Source organism: Melospiza georgiana, chromosome 3, assembly GCF_028018845.1.
Source record: "Melospiza georgiana isolate bMelGeo1 chromosome 3, bMelGeo1.pri, whole genome shotgun sequence".
Lineage (NCBI taxonomy): Eukaryota > Metazoa > Chordata > Aves > Passeriformes > Passerellidae > Melospiza > Melospiza georgiana.
The window spans coordinates 12,345,408-12,370,813 of record NC_080432.1 but is presented as its reverse complement, the minus strand read 5'-3'; the positions used below and the strand labels follow the sequence as shown (position 1 = coordinate 12,370,813).

The following is a 25,406-nucleotide window of genomic DNA, read 5'->3' as shown; positions in this document are numbered from 1 at the left end:
CCTCTAAAGCTCAGTAAGAGATATTTCAAACCAAGCAAAGTGGGGGAGTCAGAATGCACGAGGCTGATGGGAAACAAATGGTGGAGCTGGTGATGTCAGTGAAACCATGAAATTAAGGGGTTTTTCTCTTTTTTGGTCTTCTTTGAAAATGAACATTTAATTTTCACAGCAAGATATTCAAAACCTGTGTGGCCTTTCCCTGCTCCCTGTAAAACTGCCATACCTGCAAGGGAGGTGAGACAGGTGAAGAGCTAGCCTTGGTTTTACCCAAGATGAGAACAGTATAGTCTTACCTCCTTTATTCTTTACAGCTGCAAAATGTCTCCTGAATTCAGTGGATATTTGGGTTATTCAGAGAACAGAGGCACAGGTCCTGCATGTCTCTGCATCCTCCTCATGAGCAGAGTGAAGAACACCAAGATTTATCTGACTTAAGGGTGTGCATGAAACTCAATAGAGCCACTAGGCTCTTCCCAAGTCAAGGGTTAATGCCTCAGTTATCCAAGTTTCCCTTTTGCACATGGCCGCAAATTCTACCAACTCTCCCAGGCAGCATCAGCCTTCCCTTGCCACTATTAGCAAACCAGTCCAGGTGAAAAATGGTACTCTGAGCTCCAGGTGGATGCAGCTGGCACAGTTTGGGCTACAGGGACTTGCAGTAGCCAAGGATCTGACACACATCCAATGCATGTACATAGCAGCTGTCTGATTGCAGAGGGGCTTGTGCCACTTAAACAGCTGAATTTCCCCAAATTTCCCCAGTTTTGCTTTGCTCTTTGGTTCCTTAAAACAAAGAGTCCTCTGGGCTCCTACAGCCTACGTGCCACAAGCCCAGATGCTTACAAAGTCACTAGGGAAAGGACACACTGTTCAGAGGAAAGCAAGATTTAATCTCTACAATCTACAGTCTAGTTTCTCTAAACAGTGAGCAAGAAGCATCTTTTGCATTTTAAATTTCAGCATTTCTGTTTATAGTTTCACTTTAACAGCTAAATTACTCCCAGGCATGGAAATTAATTATCAGCATTTGTTGCAAAACACCTTGAAGTTTCTGTGCTGGTCTTGTATAAAGGCCCATCTCTAATCACACCTCCCAGTGCAGCAGCTTTCCTTAAGAGCCTGAGAGATTTGGAAGCACCTGTAAAATTTGCTTTGAGTTCTTTCTTCAGCAAGTGATTTCCTACAGAGCAGAGCATTCCCTCAGTCAGGATTGCAGGAGGAGGCCCACAGAGGGAATGCAGTTAGATTTTGTCTGGAAGCACAACAGGCAATGCAAAAGGCAGGAGTCTTCAGACCTAAATCTTGGAAATCAATGCTTGGTGTCTTCGGATCAGTGTCCTGTCGATTTCTTCCACTCTCCGGCATCCTGGAGGAGAAGTTGCAGATCAGTTCAAGCTCCTGATTTTCCAACCCACTCTAAGCCTTTTCTTTCTCTGCCTCATAAAAATCTCCATTCTGTCAGATGAAATCCACCCCTCAGCAACCAAAGATTTGTCACTACTTTTCTATGGATTTATTGCTCTTCTTGTGAAAAAAAAACTCACAAAATAATGTTTTCACCTAATCTATTCAGTTCCCCATTTATAAGGCAGGGATAACAAGTCTTTTTCCCATTTCTCCACAGACTAAGTTGTTTAGATTGCAGACATTCCCCTCATGCAAGTTGCTATAGCACCTTGCCTAGGGCAAATGAGAAAACGTGATTTTGGAGAGGAAATGCTGATGTCCCACCTGTCAGTGCCATTGCCAGGCAAAACTCTTCCTTCAGCATCTGGAGAACTTCTTTTGCTCCTTCTTCACCCTGGGAGATTAGGAGACAATGATGTGTACCTTTATGTGTGTAGGCACAGACATGTATATGTGTGCCAAGAAAGGTTTTCTGCACAAACATAAATCCCGAGGGTTGCTCATAGCAAATTTGAGCAAACAGCAAATCAGATGATGTGGATGCACACAGATGCATCACACACACACACATGTGCATTTAATAGGGTTAAACAGTGACTCTAGGGATCTGCAGTCAGGCATTTGGGCTTTCCCCCACTTACCTGATAAGCCAGGCCCCAGAGGACAGGTCTCCCAACAAAAACAGCTTTGGCACCAAGAGCCAGGGCCTTGAGAACGTCCGTGCCTTTTCTCACACCTCCATCCAGGAACACCTCCACCTTCCCCTCCACAGCCTCCACGATCTCAGGCAGGACATCAATCTAGGAGAGAGAAACCAGGAACACAGCTTGGCTGCTCCTGAAACCCTATTTATTTTTTGAGCCAGTTCTTACACACAGGATCCAAGCTTTACAGCAGCTTAATGAGCAGTTGCATGCCTAAATATACACCCAAATAACACAGCTTTGTATTGAGAACCAGCAGTGACTTTGCAGGGTAGAAAGTACATACAAAGGTCAGATTTATTTGGAGAGTCACATAAACAGAATGAGAATCAGCAGGGTCTCAAAAAATGGGCATCTGACCCCATGACACATATCTGACACAAGCCAGTATCTGATTCTTATGCAGAATATATGAAACAGCAGCACTAAGGAAGCCTTTTCATGGTGTTACCTCCCAAACTTCCAGCCTTCACGAGCTTGGGGATGAAATTGGATCAGCTCACTTTTTAAATAATCATCTTTGCTCCCTGTTTAAATTTCCTATTCATTTATCCTGAGGGCCAGCTCAGGAGCCCAGAGGCAGGAGTGTACCTACAGACAAGGAGCGAGAGAAACACATGCCTGGAAGAACTTAGAGTTGGCTGAAAAAATTTAATTAATGTACTTTCCCTCTTGAAAATGCATCTAACTACAGGAATGACTATAGAGAAAAACTTTTTAAGATAAGAAAACATTAACTTTCTTCTAAGTTTTGAGCAAGGCGGGAAGTAATTTCTTTTAATGCACATGTAGGCTGCTTTCACTGAGCTCTGCTCATCCCTTTCTCAGCTTATCCCCTAGACCAGTGACACAAGTAAGGGGGGAAATATTTTTACTGTTCTCAGGTTACAAGTGTGTAACCAGGGAACTAAGTAATTCCTCTTGCCATGCAAGAGGTCCCAATGAAAGGATGAGCCTCCTAAATCCAAGCCTGGAGCATTAATTACAGGGCAAATTTTCCTACAAGCCTACAAGGCCACCTAAATAGTTCCTATTCATGAAAATCAGGAAAGGAGCACCACCAGAAGCCAAGTATTAAGGAGACTGGAAACAGTGTGTGGAAGTAAGACAAAAGACACACAAATTCACATCTTTCAAATACGGATGTAATTCATTTCCTTTCTAATGGATAAAAATGACTAGAAGATGGAGGGAAAAAACTTGAAAGTGCACTTTGTCTTTAGATTTGGATTAAAATTTTCTTGAAGTTTGGCACTTGCTGTGATTTTCCCCCTCCCTTTGGTTTTGCTCTCTTGCCAGACATATTTTGGATCTATTTCCACATCCAGAGACCACCTTCTACATCCTGACAAACCGTACCAACATTAAAGTGCTGTAATAACTAAAGCATGATGCAAACCATAATTAAAACATAGATTTCCTCAATGTGTAACTTGACACTAGAAATATTGACCAGCTTGGGTTCAGCTCATGATCTGAAACCCCATGAAACTAAAGCAAATTATTTTGTTTCCAAATCAGAACCATTTAACATGACCTGATACAGATTGTGTATAAAAACAGGCATTGTGGAGTAGTGTTCTTTGTACCAGAAACCCAGGGAACACATCAGTTTTAGCAGTTCTCCTCTGCCCTGTGGTGTGGCAAAGGAGTAACTCCTAACAAGGAGTTTGCAAATTTCTCTTCTGCTACAGCTGTCAAAAATTAATTTGTATTTCTTGAGCTCTCATGAGTTCCTCAAAATGATGTTTTTAACAACCTTATACATTGTTGCTGTTGGATTACCTCACACACAGGCTTGCCCAAGAGTTTCAAATGCTCTCAGTGAAATTGGGGAATACATTCCCAGGAGGTGACAAGAGGACCTGTTCCCCTCTCCCTTCAGGGAACCAGCATGGAAAACAGGAGGTTTTTCATCAAGAACATATTGGAAATACCCAGAGAGGCACAACTGGGCTTTGATTCCCCTCCCTTTCATTCTCTTTTTATTTGTGCAGCTTTCCCACACCAAATGAAGCAAGATGAGTGATGACTGGAATTTTGGGGTTTTTCCTTCATCCTGAGCACATACTTTTTCATTTTCCTTTGCTTCTTTCTGTTTTGCCGATGGAGAAATTCTCAAATCCCTTTCACCTTTGGAAAAGTCATGGGGTAGCACGACAAGGAAAAGGAAAAAGGAAAAACTGTAATTTAACCACTCTCTCCCTTTTCCAAAGGTGAAAATACTTGAAAGAAGAAAAATGGAGAGTTTCATTCTGCTTTTAGCTGTTCCTTAACTGTAATCTTTCAGAAGCCTCCAAAGAATATTAAAAGAGGAAAACCGACCCTAATACAACCTTCAGTGTGCTGCAAATGGCAACGAGGGTTTTTCAAAAAAGAATGAGAATGATTACATGGAAGAGGAGAGTGGAAAAAACAATTCTGCAATTCTGAAAGATTTTCCAATTTGATCTACCAAGGAAAGGCTGTGTCTAACTCAGAGTACGATGTGACATACATAGAGAAGTGGAGAGAGGTTTTTACTTTTACTTAAGGCATAGAACACTTATTCCAGGTTTTTCCTCCAGCTACTGCATGTTCAGAGAAAGCAAACAAGAACCCAAAAGGCAGAGAAAATCAGAGATTACTGGAGCATATTGGCATCAGTACTCACAGTAGCAGGGACCCCATCAAGCTGTCGTGCTCCGTGATTTGACACCAGGATCCCGTTTACCCCAAGCTTTACAGCTTCTCTGGCATCATCAGCTAGGAAAAAACCCAAACAGGATGTGTCCCTCCATAAGTGGGAGCTTGTAGACACCACAATCAAGGAATCACTAAGAAAACCATTGTCAGCTCATGCAAAGCCACCTTAGGGCTTCAGCCTTCCAAAGCCTTTCCTCAACACAGAAAAAGGTTTTATCTTTAAGTAATAAGACCACAAAAGCAGCTTGAAATTTTGGAGCAGAACATTTTATCCCTTTGGATCAACAGCCACTTTGGTAGCTAGCCCTTATTTTCTCTATTATGTTCCAGAACTCATCAGTAAGAAATGCCTTTGCTGAATTTTGTCCACTGCAAAATTACTGGCATGATGGTGGCGCTGGTGACAACACCAGGCACTTCTTTAGGCAGCTGCTCCCACAAACACCGTCCCTGGTGGGTTCCTGGTGGTGCAGGAGGAGGTAACAGCCGTGCCCTTGCCCTGTCCCAGGAAGCAGCAGGGTACCCACCCCTGAGGATGCCCTTGAGCACAATGGGCAGCGAGGTCAGCGCCCGCAGCCACTTGACGTCCTCCCAGCTGACGGTGGCATCGATGGCCTCGGCGACGTACACGGCCAGCCCGCTGTCCTCCCCAAAGTCCTTCCCTGAGGAGAAGGCCAGATCGCTGCTCGAGAAGTTCTTCAGGCTAAAAAGTGACACAAGACGCAGAAAAACAGCCTGAGGAGGATTCTCTGCAGTCACCATGGATCCCTAATGGCAGCATGCAGTATGCCTGAGGCAAAGCTTTGCTGCAGTGCAGGGCAGGAGCAAAACCAGCCAGTCCCAGCAGGTCAGATCCCCCTCCTCAGTGAGCCAAAACCTTTGGCTGACAAAGCATTTGATAATCAAAACAAGCATTGGATCTTTAATGTCCCATCCAACCCAAGTCTTTCTATCTTTTTGTGATGGTTTTGTGATAAATCTGGGACAAGTTTCTCTGGCCCAAGGTAATAGTTTGACTTCTATAGCAAAATAAATAGGGTTGGGTTTTGTGTTTCAAATCCAGGGAATTCAGCTGTGAGAGGAATAGGGGATCAGGGAGAAAATAAAGTTTTCTTATGCCCCATGAAACAGATGGATGTCCACGAAGCTCTGCAAAGAATTCAGAGTTTTCATCTGTCCAATAAGGCCAACAGCCAGCCTGTTAACCTTGTGTCCCTTTTGTACATTTCCTGTAAAATGGAGAGAGGAAAGGAAGCTCATGTGAAAACATTGCTGTTACTTGGGTTTTTCAGCAACAAAATCTCCCAGGTTCTAGCACATCCATGTCCCAGTTGCCCTGCTCTTCTGAAACTGTGTTCTGTTCCACATTGGGCTATTTAATACTCACATTTCACATTTTGGGAAGTGCATGAGTGTTTTTGCATGGAACCTGGCTGGTTTCACTGCTGATTTCATGCCTGCAGCAAGCAGCATTTCACATAGCTTTTCTGCTCAGCTCCAGGCCCAGAAGCAAACGAGAAAGGAGCAGTCTCTCAGCAAGATCCAGCTTTTCAGCTGTTGGTTTGTGGAGGGTGGGGTGCCCAGAGAAAAACAGAACCATGGATAAGATTATATAAATAACTGTTGTTTTTCTTGGCCTGCAGAATGCAGATCAACACTTGGATGAATGTTGCCTTACATACATTTCAGAGCACAATGGCACCTTGTTGTTGCTTTGAAACTTTGTTGAAAACCCGAAGCCAAGAAAAAGTTATCACATAAATGAGCAGAGCCCCACACTAGGAGAGTTTCACTGTGGCTCTGCAACAAAGCTCTGCCTAGGCAGCACTCAGGGATCTGCAGTGATGAATTGGAACCTTCAAGGATTGACTCCAATTTCTCGCGATTTCATCCTGTTCACTCAAAACCTTGTTATATTTGGGCAAATATAACAAATATATTTGGGGTGGGGTCAAAGTGCTTCAGAAATCTCTTCAGCTCTCCTGCTTTCCTCAAATGTCTTTGGGTTGTTGGACTCACATTCAAGAACTCCTCAACCCCAGGCCTTAAAATTCTACTGCCCCTAAAAAGTAAGCTATTTTCATAATTGCCTAATTTTATCTTTTAGAGTAAAAGGTCAGTGTATATTGGTAATGTGTCAAACACAGATCTCGAGCAGGATTACAACACAGGGCACACACCAGTGTGGTACATTTTCACGTTAGATGTGTTGGGGCTTTTTTGCTTTCCAGTGCTTCCCTCTTAAAACTGTACTTTAACAGAGAAATCAGGGCAGAGTTTCAGTTCCTCTGTCAACTTTCATCTCTTAGCTGAAAGTACAAGTGCATGGGGGAGAGCCAACACTCATGCTCTGGGAGGGGTTTTAGCCAGCAAGGTAGAGAAGAGCAGAGCCCCATGGCTTATCTTCCTTTTGAATAGTATGGAAATGAAGAAAAACTCTAGATGAGATTCTTGCTAAGTACATGTTACTTACAACACATGTACAGTATAACACAACAATCTTTGGAGACACAGGAAGAACAATTAAATTTCACTGACAATATACAAAACTAGCTTTCACCCAGAACTCACCTCAAAGTTTATCTGCTTCAAAATGCATTAAGCTATTTTCTTTGTCTCTTCATTTTCATGCTCTAAATAATTCTAACATGTGCCATGGTAGACTGTGGTTCTTACCAAGATCTACATGCAAGAACCTCACAAGATTTTTAGCTTCAAGTCCTGGATATCCCATTGAGTAAATATTCTTGCAGCCAGTCCTTGGCTGCTAGAACTGTGCCAGCACTTCAGCATATGTTTATCAGGGGAGTCTCTAGTCTTATCAATTTGTATTTACAAAAGGCCAAGCAAATCAGCACTTAAACACCATTGTAAGGTTAAAATCCTGGTTTAACTCTGTTAAAATTGAAATCCTCATTGGCCTTGCAGTAGGGAGGAACTATAATTAGTACTGAAATCAATGGTGATGCCACAAATTCTGAGACACCGTGGGATAAAAACTGCCCTCACGGAGAATTTAGAAAGACTGATACCCATATGTTTCCGTATTGGAGTAAAAGAAGAGTTGGAGTTGCTCAAAAAGGGGCTCTGCAGTCAGTAGTGACACGGTCCTGGACCCAGAGCAGGGTCATTAGGACAACACAGGAGGATCCATAACATCTTTTGGAAGGGACTTTTGGCGGCCAGCCCATTCCTGCTGGTGGATCCCAGTTCGGCATCAGAGCAGGTCAGTCCAGGCTCTGCCCAGCTGAAGTTTGAATACAGCCAAGAGCACATTGATCCATGCATAAAGCAACGCCCCACGTCTCTTACTTCAGCAGCCTGCCTGGCACAGCATCTTTTATTGTACCAAGAGCCAGGAAAGCTTTGTTGTGCCCCAGGCAGACACACGCACGGCCCCACAGAGGCGCTCCCGGCCCCAGCTTCTCCCCCAGCATCCCGCGGCGCTGTCCCGGTCCCGCACCCGGCAGCAGGAGCGGTACCTGAGGTGCGGGGGCAGCTGGAAGCGGTTGCGCACGTCGGCGCGGCGGCGGCCGAGGTACGGCGTGTCCACGGTGAGGAAGATGCCGCGGAAGCCGGCGCTCTCTGCGCGCCGCACCAGCGCCGCCGTCACCCGCCGCTCCTTGTACGCGTACAGCTGCAGCCAGCGCAGCGCGGCCGGCGCCGCCGCCGCCACCTCCTCAATGGACGACGTGGCCCAGGAGCTCAGCATCATCCCCGTGCCCATGGCCTGGCACGCTGCAGGAACACAGAGGGACAGTCGAAACAGGAGCGTTCAAATAAATGCATTTAAAGCTTCCAGGTTTTCGGATGCTGCCACATTGCCTCCCAAAAATCGCCCTCCGCACAGGCAGAAGTGAGTTTTTTGGGATGCTTATTCCCAAGTTGGAGCCTGCTTTGCCCTATTCCTGGTCACATCTCACAGCAGACACCAGGGAACGTATATTGTCATGGGGCACTGGCATTGTGCTGGCAGAACTCAGTACATCCCTCTGGGTATGCAGAGTTGCCAGGACCCCTGCCAGGGGGCTCAGAGACCCTGGCACACAGCCCAGAACACCTGTGCGGTTGATTATGACCCGTGGAGCAAATTACCAGCTTTGTATGAAGACCTGAAAGCCACAGAGGTTTAAGTAGTGTAATAATAAAATTATCACTAGGTGAAAAAGTAGATGTTAGGGATTTTAGAATAGGGGTTTCAGGGACAAGAGGGAGGGACTTGTGTCACAAACATCTTTTACGGAAAATTCTTTCCTTAGGATTTTTCCTCCTGAGAGGCCTCAGGAACAAAATGCAAACAATGGTTATCTGCTGCTGTGGAATGCAACAGGTGCATCTTTGATGGGCCCATGTTGGATGTTTGTAATTATTGGCCAATCACAGTCAGCTGGCTCAGACAGAGAGCCGAGCCACAAACCTTTGTTATCATTCTTTGCTATTCTATTCTTAGCTGGCCTTCTGATGAAACCTTTTCTTCTATTCTTTTAGTATGGTTTTAATGTAATATATATCATAAAATAATAAATCAGCCTTCTGAAACATGGAGTCAGATCCTCATCTCTTCCCTCATCCAAGAACCCCTGTGCACACAATCACAGACTTGGGCATGTCCAGCCCTCCTTCTTCTTCTCTACCTCCAGCTTCTGCTGTGATGTTAGGGATTGGTTTAGAGTAGAAGCTCACTGTCTAACAAAGGTGATAGGTATTGGAAAGCAATTGTAAACATGTTATACATAGTTTGTAGAATAAAGAGATTACAGCGCCCCGGGGGCAGTCAGGGTGCCTCTGTCTGTCCTGCTGGACACACCTCAGCTGGACAGGAGAAAAAATTTTATAGATAAGATACAATAAACAACTCTGAGACCAAAAACTGAAGAACTCCAACTCATTCTTTGAACATTCAGGCCGAAACAGAGACTTTGCATGTGTCTTTGGGCTGCAATAAACTGCAAACTCCCAAGACTGTGCCAGCGTCAAACCGTGACAGGCTGCCAGCCCAGGCTGCACCAGCTAACCTCACACAGATAAGTTCTCCTGAATCTATCACTCATTCTTTTTGGAGTAATCTGTCACTTATTGTAAAATAAAGGGAAAACACACTGTAAAACTCAAATATTATAGAAAGCCTCATTTTCCTTGGTCTACCACAGTATGCATATTTTTAATGTAAATGGACCTCTGTTTCAAGACGTCATCCCCAGCCCATGGAGGAATTAAAAAGTGGTCTTTATGACAACATTTTATTAAATAAGGATTACAAGCCTCTTGGAGTGGAAACTTATGAACAGCTTATTCAAACAAATTGGTTACACCCTCCCAGGGCCACCAGCCAGTTTTCCCTCACTGGAAATCCAGCAGCAATCACCCAAACCCTTCCAGTTTGAAACCATCCCCTGCCTCTCCTTTAAACTGCTGGACACAATTCCCTCTACATCGGGAATGCTGCAAACCCAGGAATTGCAAAACCCTCACATCAGATAAGGGAGAAATGTAAATGTTATGGTTCAATCTGCCTTTAGGTATCCATTTATTTCCATTTTTGCCTTTTATTCTCACGCCTACCTCTATTGCAAAAGCAAAATTTAGTTAGAAACTGCACAATAAATAATTTTTGGTGAAGAGAAGATATAAATCATGGGATATCACCATATCCTTTCAACTTAGCTGCCCATGTAGCAATAGAGAAAATAGTGCCTTTCTCTTATTTAAGATCAGGTTTAAGCAGTTTGGTTCAATGAGAGTTCAGCCATCCCAAATGGGGTCATGGCATTTTCATGCAAGCATGCTCACAAAATTCCCCTCGCCTCTCCGGCAAAGTTCACAGCTCTCTGGTGAAGCACCAGCTCCACACACAGTTTAGATCTCTCAGGCAAATCCAAAGTTCCCAGACAAAACTTGTCAAGGTTGTAGAAATCCCCAGTTCCAGTTTTAGTCCATCTGTGCTTGATCTTGATTGTTTTAAAGATTTTTTTGACAATTTTCTAGACTTCTAAAACCATGAGATACAGCAGCCTGAAGTGCTGCCAGGCTTGCTTGGGTTTTATTTCTACCTCAAATTAGGTTTCTCTAAAAATAGCTCCAACTTCTCACACATTTAGCTGCAATTGAAGAAAACAGAAGCAATTCATTTCCTCTAACAGCCATATTTTACACTTACTTTTGGGGTGCTGCAAATTATTATTTCAAATCAGTCCTACTACAGCCATATTCCACAGGATGCTCTTGCTGCAAAGTGTGACATTTACCAGAGTTTAAGCATGAGATGTTTTTGTAAACCAGCCTTTCCTCATGTCATTGCATGATTGCTTTTGGTTGCTTGTTTTTTATGTGGTTTTTTTCCCCAGGTCTTCTTCTAATCCTGAGCCTTGCCCAAAGGATAATTCACGCTGGTGCACCCTGCAGGCTCCTGTTGGGCTCTGTGACAGCAGAGAGCACAGCAGGAGCCATGCACAGGGAGCTGGGGGAGTCCATGGGATCACAGAAAGGTAAAGAATCTCTCCCTCATCCCCAGTCCAAACCTGCCCTCTGGCACCTTGAAGCCATTCACTCTGGGAAACTCAACTGAGGGGTTTCACACAGCAACAAATGGGACAGGACCAACCTGGGAACCCCAGTGGGGAACACAGCAGTGACCTTTCTTAGCCCTTTTTCCATCCTGAAGCCTCAGAGCATCCTTCCCCACCATGCCTCTGGATTCACATTAATTTTCATATCTCAAAATCAGCCTCACCTTTTGATCACCATACAGGTAACAGGTGGGTACAAAGTCCTGCTGCTTTCACTGTGGCTGAGCACAAAATGTAACAAATGGCCAAATCCCTCCTTCCCAGTCACAGCCATGTCTGATGGGCAGAGGAAACCCAAATTTCAGTGCTCAGCATCACAGAGAGAAAAGGCACAGTAGCAACCTGTTAAGAGCCAAAGGAACAAAGGTGTTGCTCCCTCTCCAGTGGGAATGACAGAGCTGCCAGAAGCTCTGTAAAGCAGGGGGAATAAAACAGGTTTTCAGTCAGCACTGCTGTGCTCCGTTTGTGCTCCGTTTGGCAGAGCAGAGGGTGCAGGTGATGGTGAGACCCTTCCTGCCTCAGCAGCAGCCTGGAGAGGGGCAGGAGTGCAGCTGCACAGGGCAAGCACAGAAACTCCAACCTGAGCACTGTCAGGGACAGCTCCCAAAATACCTGGCCAAGAACACAGTTGGGTTCTCAGCCTGATTTACTGCCATTCATGGAGAAGCCAGGCACTGCAATGCTGCTGTGAGGTAAAAACAGGAATTTCAACCACTCATTAAGTGCAATATGGAATGAGCAGGAATATAAAGACAAATCTCAATAAAATAATGCTACAGATCTGTTCATGATCAATTAAGGTTGCAAAACACCTCATCTACTTCTTGCTGAGCAGCTGGATGGTGCACAGGATTCTGAGTCAGGGTACTCAAAGTGGGTCCTGTTGGTTTGCAAGCACAGCATGAAGTCAGGGTGGCAAAGGAATGCCTTGGCTTGGAGGAACAGGGAATCTGCTGATGGACAAGCAAGAGGAAAAAGATCCCATAGAATCAGAAGGGTTCCATTGAAAAGTGTTTGGAGAACAACCTTTTGCTCTTTAGTGGCTAAGATTATTCATCGAATTTGGCAAATATTTTTAGTCAAAGAGGTTGAAATTGGAGTGGGAAGGATGAGAAAAAAAACACCTAAGTCAAAATGTCATGTGTTGATCTTTTCAAAATGGAAATGTTTTCTCCTGAGCTGACACTTTTGTTTCAAAACAGAACTATAGCTAAAAGCATTAGCCAGTAGGAAAATGAAATAAAACATTATGTTTTGGATCAAATGAAACATTTCAGTTAATCCAAAACAATTTTCCTCCCAATTTTTCAGTCTCTACTGAACAGAAAATCCATTCTTTGGAAAATTGCCACATACACTGATGAGCTACAACTAAAATGCCAGGCAATATACTTGAAGGAAGACCTAGAAAAACTGGGACAACTGCCAAGGTGCATGAAATTGTTTCAAGGACAAGAGAGCTTTCTCTGTAAGGAAGGACTCCTGCTACATTCAGACAAAAGTCAGAGAAAACTGAGGAGCAGCCTTATTACAGCCTGCATAGACATTTTTAAAAAGTCATTTATTATTTTAAAGTCTAGCTAATAGGAGTAAATGCAACATGTGGATTTGAGGCTGTTTGACAAGGTTTGACCATTAATGCAGTTTATTCTGCTCAGAGTGGGCTCACCTAACCTTTAAATAACTTACATTATATTGGCTGGCCTGTCACCAGCAGCTCTCAAAATGACCACTGGCTGTTTTCCCTAGAAAAGATTCTTCACTCACACAGAAGCACTGCCCGTGAAGGGTGTTGCAGGTGAGCTGACAGACCCTGCCCTGCTCTGGGAAGGTGCACACCCCTCTCCAGCAGCCTGGCTGCTGTGGGACAGCATCCCTCAGGAAGCAGCAGCCCCCGAATCCTGACAAGCCCCAGAGCAAGAAGGTTTGAGGGCAGAGAGTTCTGAGGGACACCATGACATGCCCTTGCCCCCAGAGGGCACATTGACCCTACAGCCCATGGCCAAACCTGCTGGGAGAGCAGAGCAGCTCCAAGTAAGACAATTCCTGTCACTCCAGGGAATTCTTTAAGCATTGTTCTCAGTGCTCAGGGAAGGAGCTGCCATTGCTCTCTCACCTCCCTGCTCTGCAGGGCAGCGTGGTGGGAACCAGGATTATCCCTGAGCTCAAGGCTGACTGGTGGCACACAGGGAGGCTCCTCTGGGAGCTGCTGTGCCCCAACAGGAGCCAGGGCACTGCCTGGGAAGGGGCAGGACTCAGGCCATGCTGTGCCTTCTCAAGGATCATGGCCACGGCAGAGGCACCACCCCAAACAGCACGTCCTGCACACCTGAGCCAAGAACAGCCAGGCTTCTGGAGCATGCCAGGCTTGGCAGGAGCCACAGGACTATGATCAGGCTTCCTTGGCTTGTGCAAACCCATGCAGATGAAGTAGAAGCTGAATTAAAGCAATCAAGAGTTTGCTCACTTAAACCCTGTGCCACCTCTGGAACAGAAATTGGATGTGGCAAACCCCCGATCCCGAGTGTCCCAAGTTTAAGAGAACCCTTAAACCAAATGTGTACTTACAGCTAATTTCTGTCATCTTATAAGGTCAAACCAAAAGCTTGGCACAGGGTGCCCCTCTCCTCCTCTAACAGCACAAAACCAAAGCCATTCTTATTCTCCCCAAATGCCAATGCAATACAGAGGATGTGATTTGACTACTGCCAATCCAATACAGAGGATGTGATTTGACTACTGCCAATCCTTTGAAACCTATGAAAAATTCACCAATGGATAAGTTTACTGGACCACACATTTTAACTTTTGGTGGTGCCAGTACACTGAGCTGTGCCAGCTTGGAAACCCAGGAACATTAAATGCAATAATCACGTGTTAAAGTTTGCAAATGTGGTACCCAGCCTTACTGTACCATTCAACTTTTCATGCCATTGAGGATTTATGTTTAAAATGTGGCCAGGCTGCAGCATCAGTGGGAATTTCTGCTAAGAAACATCCTGAATTTTGTGTTCCACATCTCGCTCTCACCGTTGCATTAATGTCTACCCTCAATGTTTCCGAGTTCCCTCCCGGCAGGACCTGGCCCAGAAGGGATCGGCGGGGCTGCCAAAGGATGGGGCAGCAGCAGGCGGCCCTTCCCAGAGCGATCCGAGGGGCTGCAGTGCCATCGCGTGGAACAGCCGGCAGTTACTAACAGCGGCTCCTCGAACAGCTCCTGGGCGGGGAAAGCGCGGCCCCGAACGTGCTGAGAAATGGGAGCGCTGCAGCCCGCCCCCTGCACAGCACAGCCATGAGAGCTGAGAGCAGCTCCCACTGCAGGGCTCAAACTCCACTCGCTTCACACCAGATCTGCTGCACTGGGCATGGAAACGCTGCCAGATGAATAACCCAGCCGTGCACAGGATTAATGCTTTTTAAAATATCACCTATTTAGGTTTTGTGCCCTTTTCCTTTTTTCCACTGAAATACACAGCCCGCATCCCTTATCCAGATTTAGTGCCATCCTGCAGCTGGAGTCAAAGAAGCAGAAGACAGCTCCCCATCTGAATTCTGGTTAACATCCTTTTGAGCTGCAGCCTCTGTGCTGGCAACATCTTTGCGCAGCTTCTAGCCCAGAGGGGCCCTTATCACACTGCCTCCCTGGGATGCTCTCAAATACCTCTCTTCCAGGCAAGGATGCTTGCCAGGCAAAAAAAGGCCTCAGAATTTCTGGAGTCAATTCTCTAATGGGAAGAATGTTGCTGTGGCAATGTTTACAGTAACACAGAATGTATGGATAGGTAGATAGATGTTTCAATTTTATCTGCAACAAATTATTTCCCTCTTGTATCCTTTATTTCCAACCCCCCCCTCCCCGCCCCGTTTCATAGAGAGGGAAACCACAACAAGAGTGAAAGAGTAAAAAACAAAGGCAAGAATCAACCCTGAGCAGCCGCTCAGACCGGGCAGGAGCCCGAGCCAGCCGGGATGCCCCGACAGGCACCGCCCTGTCCCTGTCCCCGTCCCTCCCCGCTCACCTCGGGCTGTGGCCGTCTCTCCGAGCGGGTGAGCCATGCGCTGCATCGCGGTGGCGGCCACGCACACGGGCACGGTGACCCTGTGCCCCAGCACGGAGGTGGACAGGTCCATCACCGACACGTCCCTGAGCACCCGCGGGTACAGCTTCCACCTGGCACACACACGGATACACCGGATTTAAAGGGCTGCAGCACGGGGAACGCACAGGAGCAGGTTCTGCTGCTGTCCCTCAGTGAGGCTGGAGCAGAACCCCACTGTGCCACCCAGAGCTGCAGCAAAACCCCTGCAGGGCACCACACCTGGAGAGACACCTGCTCTCCCTGGACATTTCTGGCTGGTATTGTTAGAAACGAAAGACAGGAGCTGTAAAACAATGAGGTTGTGGTGAGTCTCAGCCCCCTGAAAGCCTCGGGGCAGAACTGGGCGCCAGAGGCTGTGTGCACACGGGAACCAACAGACACGCGATTATTGGCAACACAAGCCTGGCCTTCAGGCTTGGGACTCCCTTTTCCAAACCAGAGCAAACTAAACACAGTTAACCTGAAATTACAGTTCACTGCAGCCAGGCTGCACACACAAATTTACCTTTTTTCAACTCCCACCCACAAAACAGCATCAGAAGACCATGATCCCTATTAGGGGATCAACTAGACACCGTAACACCCAGAGTTTTATGAGGAGGGCTGCATTCCTGGGGATGCCCGTGCCATGGGACTTGTCCCATCATTCAGAGCTGTCACAGCAGTGCCACCACTAGATGCTACAAGAGGGGGTGCCACATCTGGGGCTGCCTCTCCTGAGCTCAGCCAGGCCAAAGCCTCCCTGCAAGCTCCGATCGAGGCCTCTCTCCCTCCCCAAGGGCTCCCATAGCTTCTGAACTGTAACTGCAGAGAAGAATTAAACATTTTTTTCTAATACTGCTGACCCTGAGCAACTGCTCAGCACCAGAATGCTCGAGACTGATAATATTGTAAATACCAGCACAGAGAGAGAGCCAGAGCCACTGCTACCCTCTGACTGGGAGTAGAGGTGAGCTTGAGCATTAAAATGAAAATTCAGGGGGAAAAGACAAAATCTGTTTTATAGAAAGATCAAGAGACATTTCCCCAAAAAGCCTGGGGCAGATCCCACCTTTCTGAAGACCTGGGGCTGTGCCAGCTCTGCAGGCAGTGCTCCCCAGGGAGGAGGAGGACAGTTAGGATGCTTGGAAGGAGAGGTGTGGCTGTGCAAGTCAGCTGTGCTGCTCAGTGCCAAGACACACACGGCAGGAACATCTCCTCTCACTTGTTTTCATGCCATTGTAACACTTTGTTATTTTACAGGGGAGGATGGGCTGAGGGTGGGACAAAGAAAACATCACTACTATCTCCTCCTTTTTTTCCTAATCCTCATTCCAAAGGCTTCCACTCTGCCCTGAGGTATCTTTTCCCAGTAAAGAAAGACAACAAAAATCCCTTTATAACCTTGCTGATTTATGCAGTCAAACCCAAAACCATGAAGGATGTGAAGCATCTCCCTGTTCCCCAAGCTCCTGGTTTCTCAGATTGGTGCCTGCCTCTGCCATCTCACAGCCAGCATGTGAGGGTCAGTCCTGAGGTAAAACACTCCTGTGGTGCTTTTGGCTGGGAAGAGAAGCAGGAGGAGCCAAACACTCCCCAGCAGTGCATGCAAGAGAAGTGATGCAGTCCCAAGCAGAGATCCCTGATCAGGTCACCAGCTGGATGGGTGCTCCTGACACAGAACTGAGCACTCCCACAAAAACACCAAGACACCAGAGTATCATTATCCCTCAGTAAAACCTGCTCTTGCTTTGGAAACTCGGGTGTTTCCAGCTCTGAGTTGGGCAGACACTTGACACCAGTGTTGTCTGGGCAGGGAAATGCCCTTCCCAGCAGCAAGGAAAGCTCACAGGCAGCATTTCCCCATCACCAGGGCACATTCACTGGGCTGCACACAGCACCTGCTTCCTCCAAGTCCTTCAGTGAAACATTTCCTGCACATTTTGGAAAAAAACTTGGATTTATTTTAAATTCATCATCTCCACATCTTTTCCCAGCCAAGTCCACACTGGTGTGCTGCAATCAGTAAGTGAGAGTGAGTGCATCCTTGTTCCCAGCTGGAAGCAGGAGGTGCTGCAGAGGGGAAGGCAGCAAGCACTCCTGATTTAGGCAGCTCCAGCTAAAAGCTGTTTGGAAGGAAGGATTAAAGGGAAGGAAGGGGGATTAATCTTTTGGGTTTTTTCCTTTTTTCTCCATGCTCAAAAAAAATTTGTTTGTAAATTACCTTGCAGTGGGCTAAGATGGAAAGACTACTTTCAGTTGGGAAAAACATGGAAATTTTCAAACTGCACCATATTTTCAAGCAGCTCCTCTTGTCCTCTCCTGAGCTGTCCCAAATCCCCTCATGCTGCAGGGCAAGAAGCACATTTGGAAGAAGACACAGTGCTCAGGCCAAGCCTCCATCCTAAACCCAACCCAGTTTGCTGCCCTTCTGTCTCCTACAGCTCCACTTCCCTTCAGAGGCTGGTGCTGTGCCAGGCTAAGCAGCAGCTGCTTTTCCTTGGGGAAAGTTCTCTTCCCTCCCAGCATGTTTTGCCATCCACACTCTTTTTGTGGTGCACTGGGAAACTGAGGTGAAAGACATCACAACACAACTGAGTAATTATTCCAAGCATTCCTTTCCTTTTCTGCCCTGAACTTCCCAGACTTGTCTGACCCAGTCCCACCATCAGCCTTGCTTTCCTAACCAGTGTTTAAATTACCTCTGTGGCCTTTTCAATGCCTTTAACTGCTATAAGGTAGCAGCAGGTTTGCAGAAAGCCTGTACTGATGAATTCAACTGATGAATTGATGATGCACTGCTGAAGCAGCAGCTGCTGCTCCTTGCACACGACAGAACAGGGCAGCTTCTCCCAAGGCCTGCAGGAATTCTGTGGCAGGAATGGATTAGCAGGAGCCTGCTCCACACCCCTCTCCCTGGCATGCTGAGAGGGGAGGCTCCAGACTAATTTCCTGAATGCCATCAGCCAAAGGCGTCCTGACCTTGTCACAAAAATCTCTCCTCCATCCAGGCCCCTCACTTCTGTGACAACTCCAGGGGGGAAATCAGCTCCAGACAGGCCTGGGAGGACACTCAGCATTCCAGGGGGCAGAGCAAACCCAAGGAGAAGGCAGGCAGGCACCACAGGGAATGACATATGCTCTGCCATCCCAAATCATCCTTCCTGGCCTTAATACTTCACTTCTGCCAGGGCCATTTGAGAACTATGCATAAGAAATACTTTTCTGGCCTCAGCAGAACACACTGATGTCAAAACCTGTGTGCTGGTTCTTCCCTCAGTCCCAGGAGAGCTGCTGTACCTGGGGTTAAACTCACCTTAAACACTGTCCTTGTGGAGGCAGCTTGGACTCTGGGAGCTGATGACACAAAGCACCTCAAGGCCAAAAGGCCAAGACATGCCTTTTATAATCCAATGACTATGAATTGTGCTGCTCCAAAAATTGCATGGAGTGTTCTAAAGATACTGCAGGATCTAGCAACACAACCATCCATTAGGGTCCATTCTTAATAACAGCAGTAATACTAGTCCTTAAGAAGATCATCTATTTATTTCTCCAGAAACGAAACCTTTGCCAAAAAAATAAGAAAAGAACTCAGATGAACCCAGCACTGGTTTTCCACCCTCACAGTTCACCTGAATAATCCTGCACCATGAAGGTACAGCCCAACCATTCCTGCTTCTGGTTCAGCTTTGTGCTTTCTCTTCCATTCAAATTTCCAAATATTTAATAATCTGCAAATTTTCTAAATCAGACTGAACCCTGCAACTAAGCTTTCTGACAGGAGAAATCAATGGCAAACAAAGCAGAACATACTCCTGTATTTCACAAAATCATCTGACTTGGTGATCTTTGTGCCTCGGGGGTATAAAGTCCATCTGACTTTATATTTACCCACAAGCTGCAGCAGGAACAGGCAGCAACACCAGGACTGTGGGTCAGAGTGAGCAGCACTTCCCTCCCTGTAACAGCTGGGCCATGCTTCTCCCAACAGCATCCAAGGGAAAAGAAGGGTTCTTCAGAGTCCCTTGTGTCAAATAGATCTTATAAACTCAAATATTACAAAGTCTTTACAGCAGGTTCTACCTTTTAGGGATGCATTCCCAGGAATCCATTGCAAATAGGGTCTAAGGACTGTTCATGGCAGCATCCCACATGCTGAGAAAATGGGATCTTGTTTAATGTCAGATAAATACAAATGGATGGAGAGCAAAGACAAACACCTCCCAGCCCTTCCTCCCCACTCTGTGGAGGGGCAGTGACACAGCACTGAGGGACTTTCAGCCACACCAAATGTCACTGATTTCTTTTAATGTCTCAGGCACTGCTAATGAACATCTCCTTCAGCCCCAGGCTGCCTGCAAACACCACAGTTTCAAACACCTGAAACTGGAGAGTTTTACTGAAAATCTGAAAGAAGATTCAGGAAAGATGAGGTAAGCCTGAAGCCCACAGGCAAGGAGCCCAATGCAAGGAGGTCTCTTATCAGAGGAACCCATCCCTGTGGCAGGACAGCTTCAGAGCAGGGCTGCCCTTATCTCCCTGCTCTGCTGCTGCCAGCACAGCAAGGGATGTGCCCAGCTCTTTGCTAGCCTGTCCCTGGCAGCTTCAGATCCCACCTCACCATGATCAGCTTCAGCAGTTACAAGTCAAACACTCACTGCTCCTGCAGTTTATTGCCTGCAAGTGCTTCCTTGGAGAGTCCTTTCCTTAATGTCTCATTTTGCTTTTATGAGGGCAAGTAGCATCAGAGCATCTGGAAGCATTAAAAAAGGTACAATAAAAATCAGGTGAGTGCTGCTCCATCCTCTCCTGCTCCTATTCACTCCTCTTTCGGCTGTGTTTGAGCAGGGGAGTTTCTGTGATGGCAGCTTCTGCATGGAGCTAGGAGGTCTGGAATAAGCACTGGAGGTGAGTTGTCTCCTCTTGACATTATAAAGCTTTTCTATGTGTGCCCTTAATTTTAAGGTTCTGACCTTTGAGATCCTGCTAAATGAATTATCACAGAGTCTCCTACAACCTTCAACTTGCATCAGATTTCAGCTGAATGGCCCACAGCCTGTGGAAAAGCAACTGGAGCAGTGAGTAGCAAAGCAGAGAGGGAGAAAGAGCAAGGATAAACCAGGACAGTCATGGTTTGTTTGGTTAGGCTCAGAGGAACTAAAGATAAAGCCTTAGCAAAGACAAGTGCAGAGGGTTAAATGCCTGCACCAACAGAGCCCCAGAGGGAAGGAGATGTCAGCAGCTGTTTGAGCAGCTTGACTGGGCTCAGCTGGGCTGAGGGGAGCAGCCTCCAGCTGCCTCCCTCTCTCTGCCCTGCTCAGGGACATTTGGGAGCAGGGAGCCAACTGATGGATGCCATTTGTGACACTTCCACAGCAAGTGCCCCTGACTTCGTGCTGACCTTGTCCTTCTGAGGCTAAGGCTGACCTGAGCCCAGGTCAGTTTAGAGGGTCAGTCTTAAGTCCGAAGTGGTTTAGAACAGTTCCCAGCATTTACAGCACCCCCTGGTGAAGGGCTGACCTGCTGGAAATCCCTGAGCACAGCTCAGACTAAACCCTGGCTTTCCCCAGGGCTGGGAAATGCAACTCCTTCTGCAGCTCTCATCTGGGAAGGCCACAGCACTAATTCAGTTTAGGAGAACTAAGGAAAAGGCAGAACTGACTACAGACCTAAAAAGTACAACTCCACCCCAAGATGGGGTTCCTTGTTGGCACTGTAACCCAAAACATAGAAATTACAGCTTCATTGGCTGATTAAATACTGGAGCTGAAAGTCTCTGGAGAGAATTTCGGTTAACAAAAGAACCCAAATGCAGGTAAAACTAAAAAGGTGCTAATGGATTTTAGGGACTGCTTTTTGACAGAAATTGTTCAGTGGAGGAGTGAAAGGGGAGAGAGTTGCCCTGAAAAATCAGCTGAGAGTCTTTCTGCTAAAATAGAAAGACATTGCAGAAAAATGGAGTTTTGTTCACAGAGAAAAATCTAAAATTGCACCACTAAACCCACCAGAACTTACACCCCCTGCCTCCCACCCCAGCCTTCAATCATCTTCCTACCTGGAGAACGCTGCCACATTCTCTGCCAGGGTTTCCTGGTCATCCGCCCCAGAGCTGTAATAATCATACACAGACTTGGGCAGGAAGCTTCTGGCATACTCCTCAAAATCTGCAATGCACACCGGCCTGCCAGACATGGCTGCGGATCCCACTGGCTTACTGTATTCCCACTCCTTTAAACTCCAGAGTTTTGCCTGTAAATCATTAATATGATTCAAAAAAAAAATAAATACACCAACTTCTTGTGTCATATTGGACTTCAGCACCATCTTTTAGTTCATGTGGTCAAGGCCAACCTAAAACAGAATAAAATATGGTAAAAAGGAAGAAAATTAGTAAGCAAAGAAAGAAATGTGCAGTTAAAGCTCCAGTTACAGGAATGTACGTTCCCCTCTGTCATCCAAAATACCCAGGAGACAAAGCAGAAAGAGTTTGCTCACACCCAAAAAGCAAAATCTTGATTTGGATGATTTCTAAAAGCAGCTCCCAGCCTGCACACACAGGGTAACACCTAACACAGGTGAGACTGCAGTTACTGCCATTAGAATCCTGGATACCAAGGCCAGTTGCAGAGCCCCAGCTGCCAGACATCCTTGGGCAAACGTCTCCTGATTTTCAGGTAATTCCATCTCCACAACCCAGAGGGCTCCTGTTATTCCTCAGGAGTCAGATGCACTCATTGGCTGGAAATAAAATCATCTTATCAAAGACACAACCCTCATCCAAAGTGCAACACTTGGTTAGCATTTCTTCATTACTCCTTGTTTTAAATTTTAAAAAACATACAGAGTTTGAAAGGGGTTTACAGTAATTGTTTGACAGGGAAATTAAGAGTATATCATGTGAATATATTCATTTTTTCAGCTGCAGACTGCACATTAATATCAATTTACACCCAATTACACCCCACAAGGCATTTGTCACATATCAGTGTCATAAACAATTCAAATGCAAACTGCTTTAACCTTGGCACTTCATTGCGCTTGCAGCAAAAAACTGGGGACATGTCTGCTTGCATTTATTTAAAGTTTGCATCATCTGTGCTAAAAACAGGTATTTATCCTGGAGCATGAGAAAGGAAGTGCTGCATTACAGCTGAACATTCTAATATGTGCAGCTGAGCTCAACCTTAATGAACTCAAAAGGTTTTTATGTTGGGAAGTCACAAAAATTTCTGGAGGCAACAATAGTGTGGCACCTCTCCCTGCTCTATAATGTCTGTATTCTTCAAAACTCTTCCCACCTTGATATTTATTTTTCCAGTTAGATGCTTCTGTGCCACATTCACAGGATATTGGTGATTTACTTTAATTGCCCTAATTTGCCACTCAGGCTCAGAGCTCCTCTTGCCTCCCCTGCAGTGAAGTTTCTCAGGTGCCACCATCTCTGGATCCTCCCACATGTGCCACTCACACCCCAAAGCCCCCCTGGGACCACTGAATTCCTGCTGCAACCCACCCAACACACCTTGGGATGCTCCTCAGAGCCCAGGGGTCCAACTGGAACTGGAGCCTCCAGCAGGATGCACCACTTCCCATGGGGCTGAGCTGGAAGGTGCCAGTATCAGCACACAGGGAGCAAAACTAAGGAAAATGTGAGATTTAGTACCAGGTCTCCCAGCACATCTGACACCAACACACACAGCTTCCCTACAAGTAATTGGCTCCTCATTTTAATGAATTTTTCTGGGTGAGATTTTCCCTGGCTGCTTAATGAGGCTCTGGTTGTCTGACCTTTAACCCTGGAGCCAAGGAACAGCATCATGGCTGAACAGCCAAGAGCAACCACACAAACCTCACTGCCACAGCCCATGTCAAAACCCCCAGAGTCAGGGTGGTGTAAGCATCCCCTCCCTCATCTCCTGCTTCTCCCCTGCTCCTTTAGCAGGAGCTACAAACAGAGAATGGGGTCACAATGGAGCTCAGCTGAACCAGGTCCTGCAATGGAAACTTTTCACTGTGGTTCAGAAAGATCCACCACCAATTCCAGAGGAAAACCCCTCAGAGGGCTGTGGAACAGTCACACCATGTGGTGCAGAAAGCACTACTTGCAAAAGCCAAGAAGACTTCAGAGAACAACCACAATATGCTTGGGCTGGTGGCTGTGACTTGCTAGAAAGGGAGACTTCTGCACAGCACTGCAGTCTGGTCCTGTGTCCTTCTGCAGGATCAAAGACAACATCAACAATCTCCTGTCAACACACAAAAACCTCTGCAGGGGAAACATAGCCCAGCTGGGACTTTCTCCCTTCAGTTAGCTGCAGTAAAGATTAACTGGAGAAGTTAACTGCAGCATAGAATCCAAACATTTTAGTGTACAAGCCATTGCCCATTTCTCAAGACTGTTGTGCAAAGCTGTTTTATCAAGTACCTCACAAGTAAAACAGTTATTTTGGCTTCTGAATTCTCCACAATTTCTCCAAATAAAGCCATAAAACACCTGTTTTCTAGAGTGTTTTTGGACAGCATCTTACATCAGCCAAAGCTCAACCAATTTGTTTTGTCCCCTCCAAGCCAGCCAGGAGAACCAACAGAAAGTATTTCTGGAGTTTTCACCCCAGCAGCCATGTGGCAACTCCACTGTGAGAGTCCAAGCCAAGGGATGCTAAAGGGATGAAGTCAGCTCCTTGGCCATGCAGCAGGTGGCTGGAACAGGCCCCTGGGTGTCTCTTTTGGGAAGGCTGGAGGCTGCTGGGATGGCAGAATAGTGCAGCACTGAGCAGAGGACTGATTCTCCTGGGAAGAGCTGGAGGGTTCAATGAAACCAATCCAAGGCAGATTTACCAAGATGTGTTACTGTTGTCCCCACAACCACAGCAACAAAGAAATAAAGAGTGCCCTTATCAAGGTGATTTTGTCATTTCCTGATGTGTGACACACCTGGAATGGCCACTGCCCTTTCTGCATCCTCTGCAAGCACATGAGGCACAGGCCCAGCCTGTGCCAGGAAAATCCATGGTGTGCAGTTCAGCTCCCACACTCCCCTGGAATCCAGATTAACAGATGTAAAAAGTCTGAAGTACCAGCAGGCTCCAAGTAATTCTAATGAGCCATAAAAAACAGCACTTCCATGTAAAATAGAAATTAAAATTAAAATATTAGGATACCTACATCCCCATTTGTTCCCTGTGTGTTTAAACACAGAGCTTTCCTTTCTTCTCAGGAAAGATGAAGTGAAAGTAAAAGCAAAGAGTTTTAGGTGTTTTTCTAATGGGAGAGGAATGAAGATGCTTGGTTAAAAATATGTTATCACCACAGTACTTATTGAAGTGAAACACAACTTACTCCTCAGCAGAAGGGAATGACAGCAAACAATATTGGGCAGCTGCATTCCCAGAGCTGGGACTTACCACTGGTCCAGTTCCAGATAGAAAAACCAAGCTTTTCTTCCACTTTAGTTCTCTTTAGTATTTCCTCTACAAAACTAGAGCTTGGATTTGTCTGATTGCTTGAATCTGATCAAAACCTGATCCAGTTTTTCCTGTAGTATTCCATGTGATGTTTTCATGGAGAAAATTTCATATTCTCACATGACAAAAGAACGAGATGATGAGGTAGCAAACAAAATGCTCCCAAGGCTTCATTTGATACCATTCCAACTTGCACTTTGCATCCAGAAACGAACACAGTGGAAAAGAAGAAAAGCAAAGTGAGTGGCAATGGCCCAGGCCCTGTAACTGCTCATTCACAGGGAGAGGCATTCAGGTAACACCTGAGCAGAGGGAACCCAGTGCCAGATCCAGCAGCTGCCCCAAGGAGGGCCAGGGATGGTTCCTGGCTGTCCCTGCTCCCTCTGCACAGCTGCCCCTACAGCACTGCCTGGAATGTGAACCACATCCTGAGGATGGCTCTTGAGGTCTGCACATTTCTTGCTGGGCTCCAAATCCCAGAGGGTGTCAGCACAGCTT

The 25,406-nt window shown here is 46.3% G+C and overlaps 1 protein-coding gene across 1 annotated transcript; it reads right to left on the bottom strand.

Annotated features, from left to right (window-relative positions):
* Positions 1 to 872: 872 nt before the first annotated feature.
* HAO1 (hydroxyacid oxidase 1) lies at positions 873 to 21,636 on the bottom strand. The gene is made up of 8 exons (XM_058020735.1): positions 21,500 to 21,636; positions 15,382 to 15,533; positions 8,279 to 8,534; positions 5,324 to 5,499; positions 4,765 to 4,856; positions 2,049 to 2,207; positions 1,732 to 1,801; positions 873 to 1,366 (listed from the first exon to the last, which is right to left on the bottom strand). Exons 1-8 carry the CDS (start codon positions 21,634 to 21,636, stop codon positions 1,296 to 1,298), a joined length of 1,113 nt encoding a protein of 370 aa, XP_057876718.1. The 3' UTR covers positions 873 to 1,295.
* Between the last annotated feature and the right edge of the window lie 3,770 nt (positions 21,637 to 25,406).